Here is a 19,306-nt window from a genome sequence, read left to right as displayed (position 1 = left end):
AGCTTCTTCAAAACTGACTGGTGAAGAGACCTTGGCTGCCTTGGGTAGACTGATCCATCGTCCAACATAGCAGTCCCAGGTCGACTCTGAAACCAGACACATCATTAGTATACTGGAACACTACCTGGGACCACTAGGAACATCACTTACTAGCTTAGACAGAAATGTCCACCTCTTCACTCCATAGATGGCGTTCACTGTCTAAGCACTACCTCACCAAAGGTCAGCAGCGGCTACGTCACGAGCTGACTAGGACAGGAATCCAACACTTATTGCTAGCCTATCCTGTCACCACTAGATGTCGTTGTCCATGTTGTGGGGTTTTCGGGAGCGGACTCACAGATGGCGTTGTCATCACTGCTCCGTGCTCCGACGATGGACTCGGGTCCGTAACAAGGCGGCCTTGGTTAGGTTCGCCACCTCTCCTAGCGCAGTGACCTCTCCTTGTTCTATTGTGAAGACCTCCTGGAACCTCTTGTTGAGTTCTTCACATACACTTCTGTCATTCTCTGTGTACCGGTCCTCACCCGTTCTAAGTTTGATCACCTGTTCCTTCACTGTTTTTTTCCTCCTCATGTGACTGTGGAGTAGCTTTGGTTCGGTCTTGGCTTTATTAGCTGTATCATTTTCATAATTTTTCTGAGCTTCTCTTCTCACACTAACATACTCGTTCCTGGTTATCTGGTATCTCTCTTTCTGCTTTCTGGTGTTCTGTTATTTCGGAAGTTCCTCCACGCCCTTTTGTTCAGCTCCTTTGCTTTCATACATTCCCTATTAAACCATAGATTCTCCTTTTGCTTCTCGGTTTTTTCCTGTTGGGCTGGGATAAACCTGTTTACAGCCTCCTGACACTTTTAGGTGACATAGTTCATCATGTCTTGTACGGACTTAGTTCTAAGTTCTGTGTCCCATTGTATATCCCTTAGGAATTTATTCATCTCCTCATAGTTTCCCTTTCGGTACGCCAGCCCTTTATTTCTCAGTTTTTTTATGTGGGAGATAATTCCCAGCTCAACCAGGTACTCAAAGCTTAATACACTATGATCACTCATTCCCAAGGGGGCTTCCAACTTATCTTCCCTTATATCCGACTCATTTAGGGTAAATATCAAATCAAGCAAGGCTGGCTCATCCTCTCCTCTCATTCTTGTCGGTCCCTTGATGTGTTGACTGAGAAAGTTTCTTGTTGTCACGACCAGCAGCTTAGCTCTCTTTGTGTCCGGTCCTGCATGTTGGTCTCTGGTGTCCTAATCTATCTTCCCATAGTTGAAATCTCCCATGGTTAGTAGTCTGGATCCATTCCTGCTAGCCACAGAAGCTGCTCTCTCTATTATATTAATGGTGGCCATGTTGTTGCTATCATATTCCTGTCTGGGTCTTCTGTCATTCGGTGGGGGGTTATATATGACTACGACTATAATTTTCTGTCCTCCAGTTGCTATGGTGCCTGATATGTACTCCTAGTCCTAAAATCTTCACATCCATGAATAACCATGTCTTCAAAACTCCAGCCTGTGTGTGTGTGTGTGTGTGTGTGTGTGTGTGTGTGTGTGTGTGTGTGTGTGTGTGTGTGTGTGTGTGTGTGTGTGTGTGTGTGTGTGTGTGTGTGTACCTTGACCCAGCATACACAATTACGACTGGCTACGCTGTGGTAATTTTCTACTGCTAAAGTACATTTATTTCCATTATTACTATTTGACTTTTGGCCATTTATATTGTACTGTAAATATATACACGTGTATGTTACTTTATGTTATTCTGTGTATTTTATTAGTATTAGATTATGATATATTGTTAGTGAGTGTAAACTGCTTGTTTAGGCCGGCCAGCGTGCTCCGGTCGTTACCTCTTCCCCCGACTTCCCTAGCCTGTGTGTAAAAGTACAGCCAATCCGGTGTGTGTGTGTGTATGTGTGTGCGTATGTGTGTGTGTGTGTGTGTATGTATGTGTGTGTGTCAACACACACACGCACACGCATGCAATCACAACTAGGTGAGTACAACTAGGTGGGTGAGTACACACACACGGCCAAGTGACAAGACTAACTAGTTACGAGAGATGGGGTATGAAGAGCGCCTGAAGGACCTGAACCTGACAACACTAGAAAAAAGAAGAGAGAGGGGGGATATGATAGGAACATTTAAACTGTCACGGGGGATTGACTGAGTTGAAATAGACGAAATATTCACACTGCATGCTACGAGAACAATCTAGGGACATAGATGGAAGCTGGAAACTCAGATAAGTCACAGAGATGTTAGGAAATTTTCTTTTAGCGTGAGAGTAGTGGAAAAATGGAATGCACTTAAGGAGCAGGTTGTAGAAGCAAACTCTATTCATAATTTTAAAACTAGGTATGATAGGGAAATGGGACAGGAGTCATTGCTGTAAACAACCGATGGCTAGAAAGGCGGGATCCAAGAGTCAATGCTCCATCCTGCATGCACAAAAAGGTGAGTATACACACACACAAACATCCCCATGAAGTGACTGTCTAACTCCCAGGTACCTATTTACTGCTAGAAGAACAGAATCATTAGGGTGAAAGAACCTCTGTTCATTTGTTTCGGCCTCCAAACAAACACTGTAGCGTTGACACGAGCAATGCGGGCGAAGTACCCGAGAAATCCCTTGTGAGTCCCGTAAGTTCATTATGAACTCCAACTCTCCCGCGGTGACTCGTAGGACATGTCTGGCAGTGATGGACCCGCGGTGACTCGTAGGACATGTCTGGCAGTGATGGACCCGCGGTGACTCGTAGGACATGTCTGGCAGTGATGGACCCGCGGTGACTCGTAGGACATGTCTGGCAGTGATGGACCCGCGGTGACTCGTAGGACATGTCTGGCAGTGATGGACCCGCGGTGACTCGTAGGACATGTCTGGCAGTGATGGACCCGCGGTGACTCGTAGGACATGTCTGGTAGTGATGGACCCGCGGTGACTCGTAGGACATGTCTGGCAGTGATGGACCCACGGTGACTCGTAGGACATGTCTGGCAGTGATGGACCCGCGGTGACTCGTAGGACATGTCTGGCAGTGATGGACCCGCGGTGACTCGTAGGACATGTCTGGCAGTGATGGACCCGCGGTGACTCGTAGGACATGTCTGGCAGTGATGGACCCGCGGTGACTCGTAGGACATGTCTGGCAGTGATGGACCCGCGGTGACTCGTAGGACATGTCTGGTAGTGATGGACCCGCGGTGACTCGTAGGACATGTCTGGTAGTGATGGACCCGCGGTGACTCGTAGGACATGTCTGGTAGTGATGGACCCGCGGTGACTCGTAGGACATGTCTGGTAGTGATGGACCCGCGGTGACTCGTAGGACATGTCTGGTAGTGATGGACCCGCGGTGACTCGTAGGACATGTCTGGCAGTGATGGACCCGCGGTGACTCGTAGGACATGTCTGGTAGTGATGGACCCGCGGTGACTCGTAGGACATGTCTGGTAGTGATGGACCCGCGGTGACTCGTAGGACATGTCTGGTAGTGATGGACCCGCGGTGACTCGTAGGACATGTCTGGCAGTGATGGACCCGCGGTGACTCGTAGGACATGTCTGGTAGTGATGGACCCGCGGTGACTCGTAGGACATGTCTGGCAGTGATGGACCCGCGGTGACTCGTAGGACATGTCTGGTAGTGATGGACCCGCGGTGACTCGTAGGACATGTCTGGTAGTGATGGACCCGCGGTGACTCGTAGGACATGTCTGGTAGTGATGGACCCGCGGTGACTCGTAGGACATGTCTGGTAGTGATGGACCCGCGGTGACTCGTAGGACATGTCTGGTAGTGATGGACCCGCGGTGACTCGTAGGACATGTCTGGCAGTGATGGACCCGCGGTGACTCGTAGGACATGTCTGGTAGTGATGGACCCGCGGTGACTCGTAGGACATGTCTGGTAGTGATGGACCCGCGGTGACTCGTAGGACATGTCTGGTAGTGATGGACCCGCGGTGACTCGTAGGACGTGTCTGGTAGTGATGGACCCGCGGTGACTCGTAGGACATGTCTGGTAGTGATGGACCCGCGGTGACTCGTAGGACATGTCTGGTAGTGATGGACCCGCGGTGACTCGTAGGACATGTCTGGTAGTGATGGACCCGCGGTGACTCGTAGGACATGTCTGGTAGTGATGGACCCGCGGTGACTCGTAGGACATGTCTGGTAGTGATGGACCCGCGGTGACTCGTAGGACATGTCTGGTAGTGATGGACCCGCGGTGACTCGTAGGACATGTCTGGCAGTGATGGACCCGCGGTGACTCGTAGGACATGTCTGGTAGTGATGGACCCGCGGTGACTCGTAGGACATGTCTGGTAGTGATGGACCCGCGGTGACTCGTAGGACATGTCTGGTAGTGATGGACCCGCGGTGACTCGTAGGACATGTCTGGTAGTGATGGACCCGCGGTGACTCGTAGGACATGTCTGGTAGTGATGGACCCGCGGTGACTCGTAGGACATGTCTGGTAGTGATGGACCCGCGGTGACTCGTAGGACATGTCTGGTAGTGATGGACCCGGCGGTGACTCGTAGGACATGTCTGGTAGTGATGGACCCGCGGTGACTCGTAGGACATGTCTGGTAGTGATGGACCCGCGGTGACTCGTAGGACATGTCTGGTAGTGATGGACCCGCGGTGACTCGTAGGACATGTCTGGAAGTGATGGACCCGCGGTGACTCGTAGGACATGTCTGGTAGTGATGGACCCGCGGTGACTCGTAGGACATGTCTGGTAGTGATGGACCCGCGGTGACTCGTAGGACATGTCTGGTAGTGATGGACCCGCGGTGACTCGTAGGACATGTCTGGCAGTGATGGACCCGCGGTGACTCGTAGGACATGTCTGGTAGTGATGGACCCGCGGTGACTCGTAGGACATGTCTGGTAGTGATGGACCCGCGGTGACTCGTAGGACATGTCTGGTAGTGATGGACCCGCGGTGACTCGTAGGACATGTCTGGTAGTGATGGACCCGCGGTGACTCGTAGGACATGTCTGGTAGTGATGGACCCGCGGTGACTCGTAGGACATGTCTGGTAGTGATGGACCCGCGGTGACTCGTAGGACATGTCTGGTAGTGATGGACCCGCGGTGACTCGTCGGACATGTCTGGCAGTGATGGACCCGCGGTGACTCGTAGGACATGTCTGGTAGTGATGGACCCGCGGTGACTCGTAGGACATGTCTGGTAGTGATGGACCCGCGGAGACTCGTAGGACATGTCTGGCAGTGATGGACCCGCGGTGACTCGTAGGACATGTCTGGTAGTGATGGACCCGCGGTGACTCGTAGGACATGTCTGGTAGTGATGGACCCGCGGTGACTCGTAGGACATGTCTGGTAGTGATGGACCCGCGGTGACTCGTAGGACATGTCTGGTAGTGATGGACCCGCGGTGACTCGTAGGACATGTCTGGTAGTGATGGACCCGCGGTGACTCGTAGGACATGTCTGGTAGTGATGGACCGGCGGTGACTCGTAGGACATGTCTGGTAGTGATGGACCCGCGGTGACTCGTAGGACATGTCTGGCAGTGATGGACCCGCGGTGACTCGTAGGACATGTCTGGTAGTGATGGACCCGCGGTGACTCGTAGGACATGTCTGGTAGTGATGGACCCGCGGTGACTCGTAGGACATGTCTAGTAGTGATGGACCTGCGGGCTTTATGGACCTCCAGAATTGGACCAGGAATAGAAAGTCATGATTCAATCATGACATTTTTATAGAATTTTCCAATTTCGGGCATGCTATTTTTCCCCCTTGTTGTGTGTGTGTGTGTGTGTGTGTGTGTGTGTGTGTGTGTGTGTGTGTGTGTGTGTGTGTGTGTGTGTGTGTGTGTGTGTGCGCGTGTGTGTGTGTGTGTGTGTGTGTGTGTGTGCGTGTGTGTGTGTGTGTGTGTGTGTGTGTGTGTGTGTGTGTGTGTGTGTGTGTGTGTGTGTGTGTGTGTGTGTGTGTGTGTGTGTGTGCGTGTGTGTGTGTGTGTGTGTGTGTGTGTGTATGTACTCACCTAGTTGTGTTTGCGGGGGTTGAGCTCTGGCTCTTTGGTCCCGCCTCTCAACCGTCAATCAACTGGTGTACAGATTCCTGAGCCTACTGGGCTCTGTCATATCTACACTTGAAACTGTGTATGGAGTCAGCCTCCACCACATCACTTCCTAATGCATTCCATTTGTCAACCACTCTGACACTAAAAAAGTTCTTTCTAATATCTCTGTGGCTCATTTGGGCACTCAGTTTCCACCTGTGTCCCCTTGTGCCTGTTCCCCTTGTGTTAAATAGACTGTCTTTATCTACCCTATCAATCCCCTTCAGAATCTTGAATGTGGTGATCATGTCCCCCCTAACTCTTCTGTCTTCCAGCGAAGTGAGGTTTAATTCCCGTAGTCTCTCCTCGTAGCTCATACCTCTCAGCTCGGGTACTAGTCTGGTGGCAAACCTTTGAACCTTTTCCAGTTTAGTCTTATCCTTGACTAGATATGGACTCCATGCTGGGGCTGCATACTCCAGGATTGGCCTGACATATGTGGTATACAAAGTTCTGAATGATTCTTTACACAAGTTTCTGAATGCTGTTCGTATGTTGGCCAGCCTGGCATATGCCGCTGATGTTATCCGCTTGATATGTGCTGCAGGAGACAGGTCTGGCGTGATATCAACCCCCAAGTCTTTTTCCTTCTCTGACTCCTGAAGAATTTCCTCTCCCAGATGATACCTTGTATCTGGCCTCCTGCTCCCTACACCTATCTTCATTACATTACATTTGGTTGGGTTAAACTCTAACAACCATTTGTTCGACCATTCCTTCAGCTTGTCTAGGTCTTCTTGAAGCCTCAAACAGTCCTCTTCTGTTTTAATCCTTCTCATAATTTTAGCATCGTCCGCAAACATTGAGAGAAATGAATCGATACCCTCCGGGAGATCATTTACATATATCAGAAACAAGATAGGACCGAGTACAGAGCCCTGTGGGACTCCACTGGTGACTTCACGCCAATCGGAGGTCTCACCCCTCACCGTAACTCTCTGCTTCCTATTGCTTAGATACTCCCTTATCCACTGGAGCACCTTACCAGCTACACCTGCCTGTCTCTCCAGCTTATGTACCAGCCTCTTATGCGGTACTGTGTCAAAGGCTTTCCGACAATCCAAGAAAATGCAGTCCGCCCAGCCCTCTCTTTCTTGCTTAATCTGTGTCACCTGATCGTAGAATTCTATCAAGCCTGTAAGGCAAGATTTACCCTCCCTGAATCCATGTTGGCGATTTGTCACGAAGTCCCTTCTCTCCAGATGTGTTACCAGGTTTTTTCTCACGATCTTCTCCATCACCTTGCATGGTATACAAGTCAAGGACACTGGCCTGTAGTTCATTGCCTCTTGTCTGTCGCCCTTTTTGTATATTGGGACCACATTCGCCGTCTTCCATATTTCTGGTAGGTCTCCCGTCTCTAGTGACTTACTATACAGTATGGAGAGTGGCAGGCAAAGTGCCTCTGCACACTCTTTCAGTACCCATGGTGAGATCCCATCTGGACCAACAGCCTTTCTAACATCCAGATCCAGCAGGTGTCTCTTGACCTCCTCTCTCGTAATTTCGAACTCCTCCAAGGCCGCCTGGTTTACCTCCCTTTCTCCTAGCACAGTGACCTCACCCTGTTCTATTGTGAAGACATCCTGGAACCTCTTGTTGAGTTCCTCACACACCTCTCTGTCATTCTCTGTATACCTGTCCTCGCCTGTTCTAAGTTTCAATACCTGTTCTTTCACTGTTGTTTTCCTTCTGATGTGACTGTGGAGTAGCTTTGGTTCGGTCTTGGCTTTGTTTGCTATATTATTTTCAAAATTTTTCTCTGCTTCTCTTCTCACCCTGACGTACTCATTCCTGGTTCTCTGGTATCCCTCTCTGCTTTCTGGTGTTCTGTTATTCCGGAAGTTCCTCCACGCCTTTTTGTTCAGTTTCTTCGCTTCCATACATGCCCTATTATACCATGGATTCTTCTGTTGCTTCTCGGATTTTTCCCTTTGGGCCGGGATGAACCTGTTTACTGCCTCCTGACACTTTTGGGTAACATAGTCCGTCATACCCTGAACAGACTTGTCTCTGAGGTCTGTGTCCCAAGGTATTTCACTTAGGAAACTTCTCATCTGTTCATAATTCCCCTTTCGGTATGCCAGCCTTTTGATTCCTAGTTCTTTTTGGGGGGAGATAAGTCCTAGCTCTACCAGGTACTCAAAGTTCAATACACTGTGATCACTCATTCCCAAGGGCGCTTCCATCTTAACTTCCCTTATATCCCATTCATTTAGGGTAAATATCAAATCAAGCATTGCTGGTTCATCTTCTCCTCTCATTCTTGTTGGTTCTTTGGTGTGCTGGCTTAGAAAGTTTCTTGTTGCCACGTCCAGCAGCTTAGCTCTCCATGTTTCTGGTCCTCCATGCGGGTCTCTTATGTGTGTGTGTGTGTGTGTGTGTGTGTGTGTGTGTGTGTGTGTGTGTGTGTGTGTGTGTGTGTGTGTGTGTGTGTGTGTGTGTGTGTGTGTGTGTGTGTGTGTGTGTGTGTGTGTGTGTGTGTGTGTGTGTGTGTGTGTGTGTATGTGTGTGTGTATGTGTGTGTGTGTGTGTGTGTGTGTGTGTGTGTGTGTGTGTGTGTGTGTGTGTGTGTATGTGTGTGTGTGTGTGTGTGTTAGTATAGCCAGTTCTAGTCCACCTTGTCCACCTGGGGAATACGCTTGGGGTGTTAAAATGCCCAACTGCTTCTGTACCTCATCTCCTTTTAATGGAAGTGAAGCTGAGGTTATACAGAGCTGATGGAAATGATCGTAAGCTTGATCGAACTAATGCCCATATCTATCAGCTCTGTAACTTCAGCTTGAAAACAAACTTGTCCGAACTTGATGTGATTGAGGGGATGTAAGCCACACTCCCTTTAGTAATAACATTTCATTCCCTTGGAATGAAAATTCCGAATTTAGAAATAAAAAATTTCAGTGAAATGAAATTCCATTTCAGGAGGCAGGAAATATGAGCGGCACTCCAGCAGCCAGACCAGGAGCCACACACTCCTCTGTACCTCGGTCGTTATGGTGTTTCACTCTCAGGCGTCAGATACGCAAGAGTGAATACATGAGAAGAAGAATACATAGACAGCGCTCAGCAGCAAGGCTTGATATGTTGTTGTTTTAGATGTAGCTACTGAGAACGAAGTGTCCATGTAGCACGGGCTATGGTGAGCCCGTAAGAGGCTTGATAATACCTTCTCCTGACCATTACTTCAACCCGTTCTCCACTTTAGGCTTAATATTGTACATTTATATATTAGACCACACTAGAGGCCAGGTTAAAGGCCAGGTTAAAGGCCAGGTTAAAGGTCAGGTTAAAGGTCAGGTTAAAGGCCAGGTTAAAGGTCAGGTTAAAGGCCAGGTTAAAGGCCAGGTTAAAGGCCAGGTTAAAGCCCAGGTTAAAGCCCAGGTTAAAGGCCAGGTTAAAGCCCAGGTTAAAGGCCAGGTTAAAGGCCAGGTTAAAGGTCAGGTTAAAAGCCAGGTTAAAGGCCTGGTTAAAGCCCACGTTAAAGCCCAGGTTAAAGGCCAGGTTAAAGCCCAGGTTAGAGCCCAGGTTAAAGGTCAGGTTAAAGACCAGGTTAAAGGCCAGGTTAAAGGCCAGGTTAAAGGCCAGGTTAGAGCCCAGGTTAAAGGCCAGGTTAAAGGCCAGGTTAAAGGCCAGGTTAAAGGCCAAGTTAGAGTTCCAGGTTAAAGGTCAGGTTAAAGGCCAGGTTAAAGGCCAGGTTAAAGGCCAGGTTAAAGGCCAGGTTAAAGGCCAGGTTAAATGCCAGGTTAAAGGCCAGGTTAAAGCCCAGGTTAAAGATCAGGTTAATGCCCAGGTTAAAGGTCAAGTTAAAGGCCAGGTTAAAGGTCAGGTTAAAGGCCAGGTTAAAGCCCAGGTTAAAGGTCAGGTTAAAGCCCAGGTTAAAGGTCAGGTTAAAGCCCAGGTTAAAGGTCAGGTTAAAGCCCAGGTTAAAGGCCAGGTTAAAGCCCAGGTTAAAGGCCAGGTTAAAGGCCAGGTTAAAGGTCAGGTTAAAGGCCAGGTTAAAGGCCAGGTTAAAGCCCAGGTTAAAGCCCAGGTTAAAGGCCAGGTTAAAGGCCAGGTTAAAGGCCAGGTTAAAGGCCAGGTTAAAGGTCAGGTAAAAAGGCCAGGTTAAAGGCCAGGTTAAAGCCCAGGTTAAAGGCCAGGTTAAAGGCCAGGTTAAAGCCCAGGTTAAAGGTCAGGTTAAAGGCCAGGTTAAAGGCCAGGTTAAAGGCCAGGTTAAAGGCCAGGTTAGAGCCCAGGTTAAAGGCCAGGTTAAAGGCCAGGTTAAAGGCCAGGTTAAAGGCCAGGTTAAAGGCCAGGTTAAAGGTCAGGTTAAAGGCCAGGTTAAAGGCCAGGTTAAAGGCCAGGTTAAAGGCCAGGTTAAAGCCCAGGTTAAAGGCCAGGTTAAATGCCAGGTTAAAGGCCAGGTTAAAGCCCAGGTTAAAGGTCAGGTTAATGCCCAGGTTAAAGGTCAGGTTAGAGGCCAGGTTAAAGGTCAGGTTAAAGGCCAGGTTAAAGCCCAGGTTAAAGGTCAGGTTAAAGCCCAGTTTAAAGGTCAGGTTAAAGCCCAGGTTAAAGGTCAGGTTAAAGCCCAGGTTAAAGGCCAGGTTAAAGGCCAGGTTAAAGCCCAGGTTAAAGGCCAGGTTAAAGGCCAGGTTAAAGGCCAGGTTAAAGGTCAGGTTAAAGTCCAGGTTAAAGGTCAGGTTGAAGGCCAGGTTAAAGGTCAGGTTAAAGACCAGGTTAAAGGCCAGGTTAAAGGCCAGGTTAAAGGCCAGGTTAAAGCCCAGGTTAAAGGTCAGGTTAAAGGCCAGGTTAAAGGTCAGGTTAACGGCCAGGTTAAAGGTCAGGTTAAAGGCCAGGTTAAAGGCCAGGTTAAAGGCCAGGTTTAAGGCCAGGTTAAAGGCCAGGTTAAAGGCCAGGTTAGAGGGCCAGGTTAAAAGTCAGGTTAAAGGCCAGGTTAAAGGCCAGGTTAAAGATTAAAGAGCTTGGTCGACGTCACACCTGTGTAGAGTGAAGGTTACATCCTTCATAATACCAGGTGTGTCAAGGGGGCAGGTGTGTCATGGTGGCAGGTGTCCCATGGTGGCAGGTGTGTCATGGTGGCAGGTGTGTCATGGTGGCCGGTGTGTCATGGTGGCAGGTGTATCATGGTGGCAGGTGTATCATGGTGGCAGGTGTGTCATGGTGGCCGGTGTGTCATGGTGGCAGGTGTATCATGGTGGCAGGTGTACCATGGTGGCAGGTGTGTCATGGTGGCAGGTGTGTCATGGTGGCAGGTGTGTCATGGTGGCCGGTGTGTCATGATGGCAGGTGTGTCATGGTGGCAGGTGTGTCATGGTGGCCGGTGTGTCATGGTGGCAGGTGTGTCATGGTGACAGGTGTGTCATGGTGGCCGGTGTGTCATGGTGGCAGGTGTATCATAGTGGCAGGTGTATCATGGTGGCAGGTGTGTCATGGTGGCCGGTGTGTCATGGTGGCAGGTGTATCATGGTGGCAGGTGTATCATGGTGGCCGGTGTGTCATGGTGGCAGGTGTATCATGGTGGCAGGTGTATCATGGTGGCAGGTGTGTCATGGTGGCAGGTGTATCATGGTGGCAGGTGTGTCATGGTGGCAGGTGTGTCATGGTGGAGGTGTATCATGGTGGCAGGGTGTATCACAGGGACAGGTGTGTCATGGTGGCAGGTGTGTCATAGTGGCAGGTGTGTCATGGTGGCAGGTGTGTCATGGTGGCAGGTGTGTCATAAGGGCAGGTGTGTCATGGTGGCAGGTGTGTCATGGTGGCAGGTGTGTCATGGTGGCAGGTGTGTCATAGTGCCAGGTGTGTCATGGTGGCAGGTGTCATGGTGGCAGGTGTGTCATGGTAGCAGGTGTGTCATGATGGCAGGTGTGTCATGGTGGCAGGTGTGTCATGGTGGCAGGTGTGTCATGGTAGCAGGTGTGTCTTGGTGGCAGGTGTGTCATGGTAGCAGGTGTGTCATGGTGGCAGGTGTGTCATGGGGGCAGGTGTGTCTTGGTTGCAGGTGTATCATGGTGGCTGGTGTGTCATGGTGGCAGGTGTGTCATGGTGGCAGGTGTATCATGGTGGCAGGTGTGTCATGGTGGCAGGTGTATCATAGTGGCAGGTGTGTCATGGTGGCAGGTGTGTCATGGTGGCAGGTGTGTCATGGTGGCAGGTGTCATGGTGGCAGGTGTATCATGGTGGCAGGTGTATCATGGTGGCAGGTGTATCATGGTGGCAGGTGTGTCATTGGGGCAGGTGTATCATGGGGGCAGGTGTGTCATGGTGGCAGGTGTATCATGGTGGCAGGTGTATCATGGTGGCAGGTGTATCATGGTGGCAGGTGTGTCATGGTGGCAGGTGTATCATGGTGGCAGGTGTATCATGGGGGCAGGTGTGTCATGGTGGCAGGTGTATCATGGGGGCAGGTGTGTCATGGTGGCAGGTGTGTCATGGTGGCAGGTGTGTCATGGTGGCAGGTGTGTTATGGTGGCAGGTGTGTCACGGTGGCAGGTGTGTCATGGTGGCAGGTGTGTCATGGTGGCAGGTGTATCATGGTGGCAGGTGTATCATGGGGGCAGGTGTGTCATGGTGGCAGGTGTATCATGGTGGCAGGTGTGTCATGGTGGCAGGTGTGTCATGGTGGCAGGTGTGTCATGGTGGCAGGTGTATCATGGGGCAGGTGTGTCATGGTGGCAGGTGTGTCATGGTGGCAGGTATGTCATGGTGGCAGGTGTATCATGGGGGCAGGTGTGTCATGGTGGCAGGTGTATCATGGTGGCAGGTGTGTCATGGTGGCAGGTGTGTCATGGTGGCAGGTGTATCATGGGGGCAGGTGTGTCATGGTGGCAGGTGTGTCATGGTGGCAGGTGTATCATGGGGGCAGGTGTGTCATGGTGGCAGGTGTATCATGGGGGCAGGTGTGTCATGGTGGCAGGTGTGTCATGGTGGCAGGTGTATCATGGGGGCAGGTGTGTCATGGTGGCAGGTGTATCATGGGGGCAGGTGTGTCATGGTGGCAGGTGTATCATGGGGGCAGGTGTGTCACGGTGGCAGGTGTGTCATGGTGGCAGGTGTATCATGGGGGCAGGTGTGTCATGGTGGCAGGTGTGTCATGGTGGCAGGTGTATCATGGGGGCAGGTGTGTCATGGGGGCAGGTGTGTCATGGTGGCAGGTGTATCATGGTGGCAGGTGTATCATGGGGGCAGGTGTGTCATGGTGGCAGGTGTATCATGGTGGCAGGTGTATCATGGTGGCAGGTGTATCATGGGGGCAGGTGTGTCATGGTGGCAGGTGTGTCATGGTGGCAGGTGTATCATGGGGGCAGGTGTGTCATGGGGGCAGGTGTGTCATGGTGGCAGGTGTATCATGGTGGCAGGTGTATCATGGTGGCAGGTGTGTCATGGGGGCAGGTGTGTCATGGGGGCAGGTGTGTCATGGGGGCAGGTGTGTCATGGTGGCAGGTGTATCATGGTGGCAGGTGTATCATGGTGGCAGGTGTATCATGGTGGCAGGTGTGTCATGGTGGCAGGTGTATCATGGTGGCAGGTGTATCATGGGGGCAGGTGTGTCATGGTGGCAGGTGTATCGTGGGGGCAGGTGTGTCATGGTGGCAGGTGTGTCATGGTGGCAGGTGTGTCATGGTGGCAGGTGTGTTATGGTGGCAGGTGTGTCACGGTGGCAGGTGTGTCATGGTGGCAGGTGTGTCATGGTGGCAGGTGTATCATGGTAGCCTATGTATCATGGGGGCAGGTGTGTCATGGTGGCAGGTGTATCATGGTGGCAGGTGTGTCATGGTGGCAGGTGTGTCATGGTGGCAGGTGTGTCATGGTGGCAGGTGTATCATGGGGCAGGTGTGTCATGGTGGCAGGTGTGTCATGGTGGCAGGTATGTCATGGTGGCAGGTGTATCATGGGGGCAGGTGTGTCATGGTGGCAGGTGTATCATGGTGGCAGGTGTGTCATGGTGGCAGGTGTGTCATGGTGGCAGGTGTATCATGGGGGCAGGTGTGTCATGGTGGCAGGTGTGTCATGGTGGCAGGTGTATCATGGGGGCAGGTGTGTCATGGTGGCAGGTGTATCATGGGGGCAGGTGTGTCATGGTGGCAGGTGTGTCATGGTGGCAGGTGTATCATGGGGGCAGGTGTGTCATGGTGGCAGGTGTATCATGGGGGCAGGTGTGTCATGGTGGCAGGTGTATCATGGGGGCAGGTGTGTTATGGTGGCAGGTGTGTCATGGTGGCAGGTGTATCATGGGGGCAGGTGTGTCATGGTGGCAGGTGTGTCATGGTGGCAGGTGTATCATGGGGGCAGGTGTGTCATGGGGGCAGGTGTGTCATGGTGGCAGGTGTATCATGGTGGCAGGTGTATCATGGGGGCAGGTGTGTCATGGTGGCAGGTGTATCATGGTGGCAGGTGTATCATGGTGGCAGGTGTATCATGGGGGCAGGTGTGTCATGGTGGCAGGTGTGTCATGGTGGCAGGTGTATCATGGGGGCAGGTGTGTCATGGGGGCAGGTGTGTCATGGTGGCAGGTGTATCATGGTGGCAGGTGTATCATGGTGGCAGGTGTGTCATGGGGGCAGGTGTGTCATGGGGGCAGGTGTGTCATGGTGGCAGGTGTATCATGGTGGCAGGTGTACCATTGTGGCAGGTGTATCATGGGGGCAGGTGTGTCATGGTGGCAGGTGTATCATGGTGGCAGGTGTGTCATGGTGGCAGGGTGTATCATGGTGGCAGGTGTATCATGGGGGCAGGTGTATCATGGGGGCAGGTGTGTCATGGGGGCAGGTGTGTCATGGTGGCAGGTGTATCATGGTGGCAGGTGTATCATGGGGGCAGGTGTGTCATGGGGGCAGGTGTGTCATGGTGGCAGGTGTATCATGGTGGCAGGTGTATCATGGGGGCAGGTGTGTCATGGTGGCAGGTGTATCATGGTGGCAGGTGTATCATGGTGGCAGGTGTATCATGGGGGCAGGTGTGTCATGGTGGCAGGTGTGTCATGGTGGCAGGTGTATCATGGGGGCAGGTGTGTCATGGGGGCAGGTGTGTCATGGTGGCAGGTGTATCATGGTGGCAGGTGTATCATGGTGGCAGGTGTGTCATGGGGGCAGGTGTGTCATGGGGGCAGGTGTGTCATGGTGGCAGGTGTATCATGGTGGCAGGTGTACCATTGTGGCAGGTGTATCATGGGGGCAGGTGTGTCATGGTGGCAGGTGTATCATGGTGGCAGGTGTGTCATGGTGGCAGGGTGTATCATGGTGGCAGGTGTATCATGGGGGCAGGTGTATCATGGGGGCAGGTGTGTCATGGGGGCAGGTGTGTCATGGTGGCAGGTGTATCATGGTGGCAGGTGTATCATGGGGGCAGGTGTGTCATGGGGGCAGGTGTATCATGGTGGCAGGTGTATCATGGTGGCAGGTGTATCATGGGGGCAGGTGTATCATGGGGCAGGTGTGTCATGGGGGCAGGTGTGTCATGGTGGCAGGTGTATCATGGTGGCAGGTATGTCATGGTGGCAGGTGTGTCATGGTGGCAGGTGAATATATATATATATATATATATATATATATATATATATATATATATATATATATATATATATATATATATATATATATATATATATATATATATATATATATATATATATATATATATATATATATATATATATATATATATATGTCGTACCTAGTAGCCAGAACGCACTTCTCAGCCTACTATGCATGGCCCGATTTGCCTAATATGCCAAGTTTTCATGAAATATTTGTTTTTCGACTACCTAACCTACCTAACCAAACCTAACCTAACTTTTTTGGCTACCTAACCGAACCTAACCTATAGAGATAGGTTAGGTTAGGTTAGGTAGGGTTGGTTAGGTTCGGTCATATATCTACGTTAATATTAATTCCAATAATAAAAAATTGACCTCTTACATAATGAAATGGGTAGCTTTATCATTTCATAAGAAAAAAATTAGAGAAAATATATTAATTCAGGAAAACTTGGCTTATTAGGCAAATCGGGCCTTGCATAGTAGGCTCAGAAGTGCGTTCTGGCTACTAGGTACGACATATATATATATATATATATATATATATATATATATATATATATATATATATATATATATATATATATATATATATATATATATATATATATATATATATATATATATATATATATATATATATATATATATATATATATATATATATATATATATATATATATATATATGCTGTATGCTGCAAGTGGACTTCATGTGGATGTTGATTACTGGTGTCAGCTCGTGAATGAACACAACCTCAGGGATACGAAGCCTCGCACGGTCGTGTGATTACTGTGGTGTCCTTCACTACGTCTTGGTGATCCAGGATGGTGTTGTGGTGTTGAGAAGATGTTGCTTAGTACCTCCCGCGGTCTTCTCAGATGTCTTGGCAGCTCTTGCACCACGAACTTGAACGAATCCGCCAAACTGTTGTGGACAACGACTACAGCAACACAGAATTCGACGAAATCGTTAGTAAGAAGCTGGGCCGCCACCTGACTGAGGATAACCAGGCCCCAGAGGTGGGAAATGGGCCCCCAACGGAATACATTGTAATGTAATATAAAAATACATTTACTCATGCATTTAAAAATGATGAAAAGGTGATACGAGACATAATTGACAGGAATTGCAAATCTCACAGTGAAAACGCAAGGATTCGTCCTGTTATTTATTATAGCAACCTGCGAACACCTTCCATCATTATGAGAAATAACGTCTCTGCCTCCTTTGACAACCTGAGGTGCACTAATGTAGTGTATCACTACAAATGCAACTCTGGAGACTGTGCACTCTGAAATATATGCTACATTGTACATACAACGTATACACTGAGTCGACGTCATACACTTTATTTACAAGACTGAGGTATTAAGCAACATCATTCTCAACACCACAACACCTTCCTAACTCACCAAGACATAGTGAAAGATATGACAATAATCACACACACCGACGACCGTAGGAGGCTTGGTATGCTTGAGGCTGTGTTCACTCGGGAGCTGACACCAGTAATCAACATCCAGATGAATTCAACTTGGAGCATACAGCTGTTTGATGGTCCTCCATTGATCCAGAGTGAAGATGTAAGACCTGGCGGACAGCTGGAAGCCGCAGTCAGGCCACTATTATTTCACTCTATCCTTCGCCGCTCCCTACGATTAACGGGGTAAGGTGAATCGTAGAGTGAGATGTTCCCACGCTTATAAATGTCTAAATTTCTTCTTGTAAGCTCCCATCTGGTCACCACTTGGTCCGGGAGACATCTCCCGTCACGCAGGGTGCAGTCGCGCCTCCACAGATCTCCAGTATCATCTATTGATACTGGTAATGGCTCAAAAGGGCCTCCACTTACGGGTTACTCATGCCCGTGCCACCTTTGGGTGACTTAATCTTCATTAACCAATCTCTTAAGCTTAGTATACATGTGTCTGTTGAACATAGAGTATATTCCTGATCATGTCAAATTGCTGACGAAACTTCAAACAATAAAATGGAAAGATTAAGTGATCTAGTGTTTCTTCATCCTCTAGATGGTAGAATGGAAAATATCTATAAGAAAAGATCAATATTCACACTACTATTGTGTTTAATGACATGTACAGATAGATAGAAAGATAGATAGATAGATAGATAGATAGATAGATAGATAGATAGATAGATAGATAGATAGATAGATAGATAGATAGATAGATAGATAGATAAATAGATAGATAGATAGATAAATAAATAGATAAATAGATAGACCTGCATATAGTGAACTATTCACTGCTTCACTGCTTGACCTAATAAAAAAAACCCAGACATGTAGAACGCACAAATATTTATGTTCCCATTTCTACCTGTAGTCGTTCTGGGGAGGAACGCTGAACTACACTACTCTACCTGTAGTCGTTCTGGGGAGGAACGCTGAACTACACTACTCTACCTGTAGTCGTTCTGGGGAGGAACGCTGAACTACACTACTCTACCTGTAGTCGTTCTGGGGAGGAACGCTGAACAACACTACTCTACCTGTAGTCGTTCTAGGGAGGAACGCTGAACTACACTACTCTACCTGTAGTCGTTCTGGGGAGGAACGCTGACCTACACTACTCTACCTGTAGTCGTTCTGGGGAGGAACGCTGAACTACACTACTCTACCTGTAGTCGTTCTGGGGAGGAACGCTGAACTACACTACTCTACCTGTAGTCGTTCTGGGGAGGAACGCTGAACTACACTACTCTACCTGTAGTCGTTCTGGGGAGGAACGCTGAACTACACTACTCTACCTGTAGTCGTTCTGGGGAGGAACGCTGAACTACACTACTCTACCTGTAGTCGTTCTGGGGAGGAACGCTGAACTACACTACTCTACCTGTAGTCGTTCTGGGGACGAACGCTGACCTACACTACTCTACCTGTAGTCGTTCTGGGGAGGAACGCTGACATACACTACTCTACCTGTAGTCGTTCTGGGGAGGAACGCTGACCTACACTACTCTACCTGTAGTCGTTCTGGGGAGGAACGCTGAACTACACTACTCTACCTGTAGCCGTTCTGGGGAGGAACGCTAAACTACACTACTCTACCTGTAGTCGTTCTGGGGAGGAACGCTGAACTACACTACTCTACCTGTAGTCGTTCTGGGGAGGAACGCTGAACTACACTACTCTACCTGTAGTCGTTCTGGGGAGGAATGCTTAACTTCACTACTCTACCTGTAGTCGTTCTGGGGAGGAACGCTGAACTACACTACTTTACCTGTAGTCGTTCTGGGGATGAACGCTGAACTACACTACTCTACCTGTAGTCGTTCTGGGGAGGAACGCTGAACTACACTACTCTACCTGTAGTCGTTCTGGGGAGGAACGCTGAACTACACTACTCTACCTGTAGTCGTTCGGGGCAGGAACGCTGAACTACACTACTCTACCTGTAGTCGTTCGGGGGAGGAACGCTGAAATACACTACTCTACCTGTAGTCGTTCGGGGGAGGAACGCTGAACTACACTACTCTACCTGTAGTCGTTCGGGGTAGGAACGCTGAACTACACTACTCTACCTGTAGTCGTTCGAGGGAGGAATGCTGACCTACACTACTCTACCTGTAGTCGTTCTGGGGAGGAACGCTGAACTACACTACTCTACCTGTAGTCGTTCTGGGGAGGAACGCTGAACTACACTACT

The 19,306-nt window shown here is 49.7% G+C and overlaps 1 protein-coding gene across 1 annotated transcript; it reads left to right on the top strand.

Annotated features, from left to right (window-relative positions):
• Positions 1–2,441: 2,441 nt before the first annotated feature.
• On the top strand, positions 2,442–10,968 carry LOC138369046 (probable inactive protein kinase DDB_G0270444). The gene is made up of 3 exons (XM_069331991.1): positions 2,442–2,453; positions 9,336–10,193; positions 10,495–10,968. Exons 1-3 carry the CDS (start codon positions 2,442–2,444, stop codon positions 10,966–10,968), a joined length of 1,344 nt encoding a protein of 447 aa, XP_069188092.1.
• Positions 10,969–19,306: the final 8,338 nt, after the last annotated feature.

Source organism: Procambarus clarkii, chromosome 3 (assembly GCF_040958095.1).
Source record: "Procambarus clarkii isolate CNS0578487 chromosome 3, FALCON_Pclarkii_2.0, whole genome shotgun sequence".
NCBI lineage: Eukaryota > Metazoa > Arthropoda > Malacostraca > Decapoda > Cambaridae > Procambarus > Procambarus clarkii.
The sequence above is the reverse complement of the archived record's forward strand: the minus strand, read 5'-3'. Positions and strand labels throughout refer to the sequence as shown.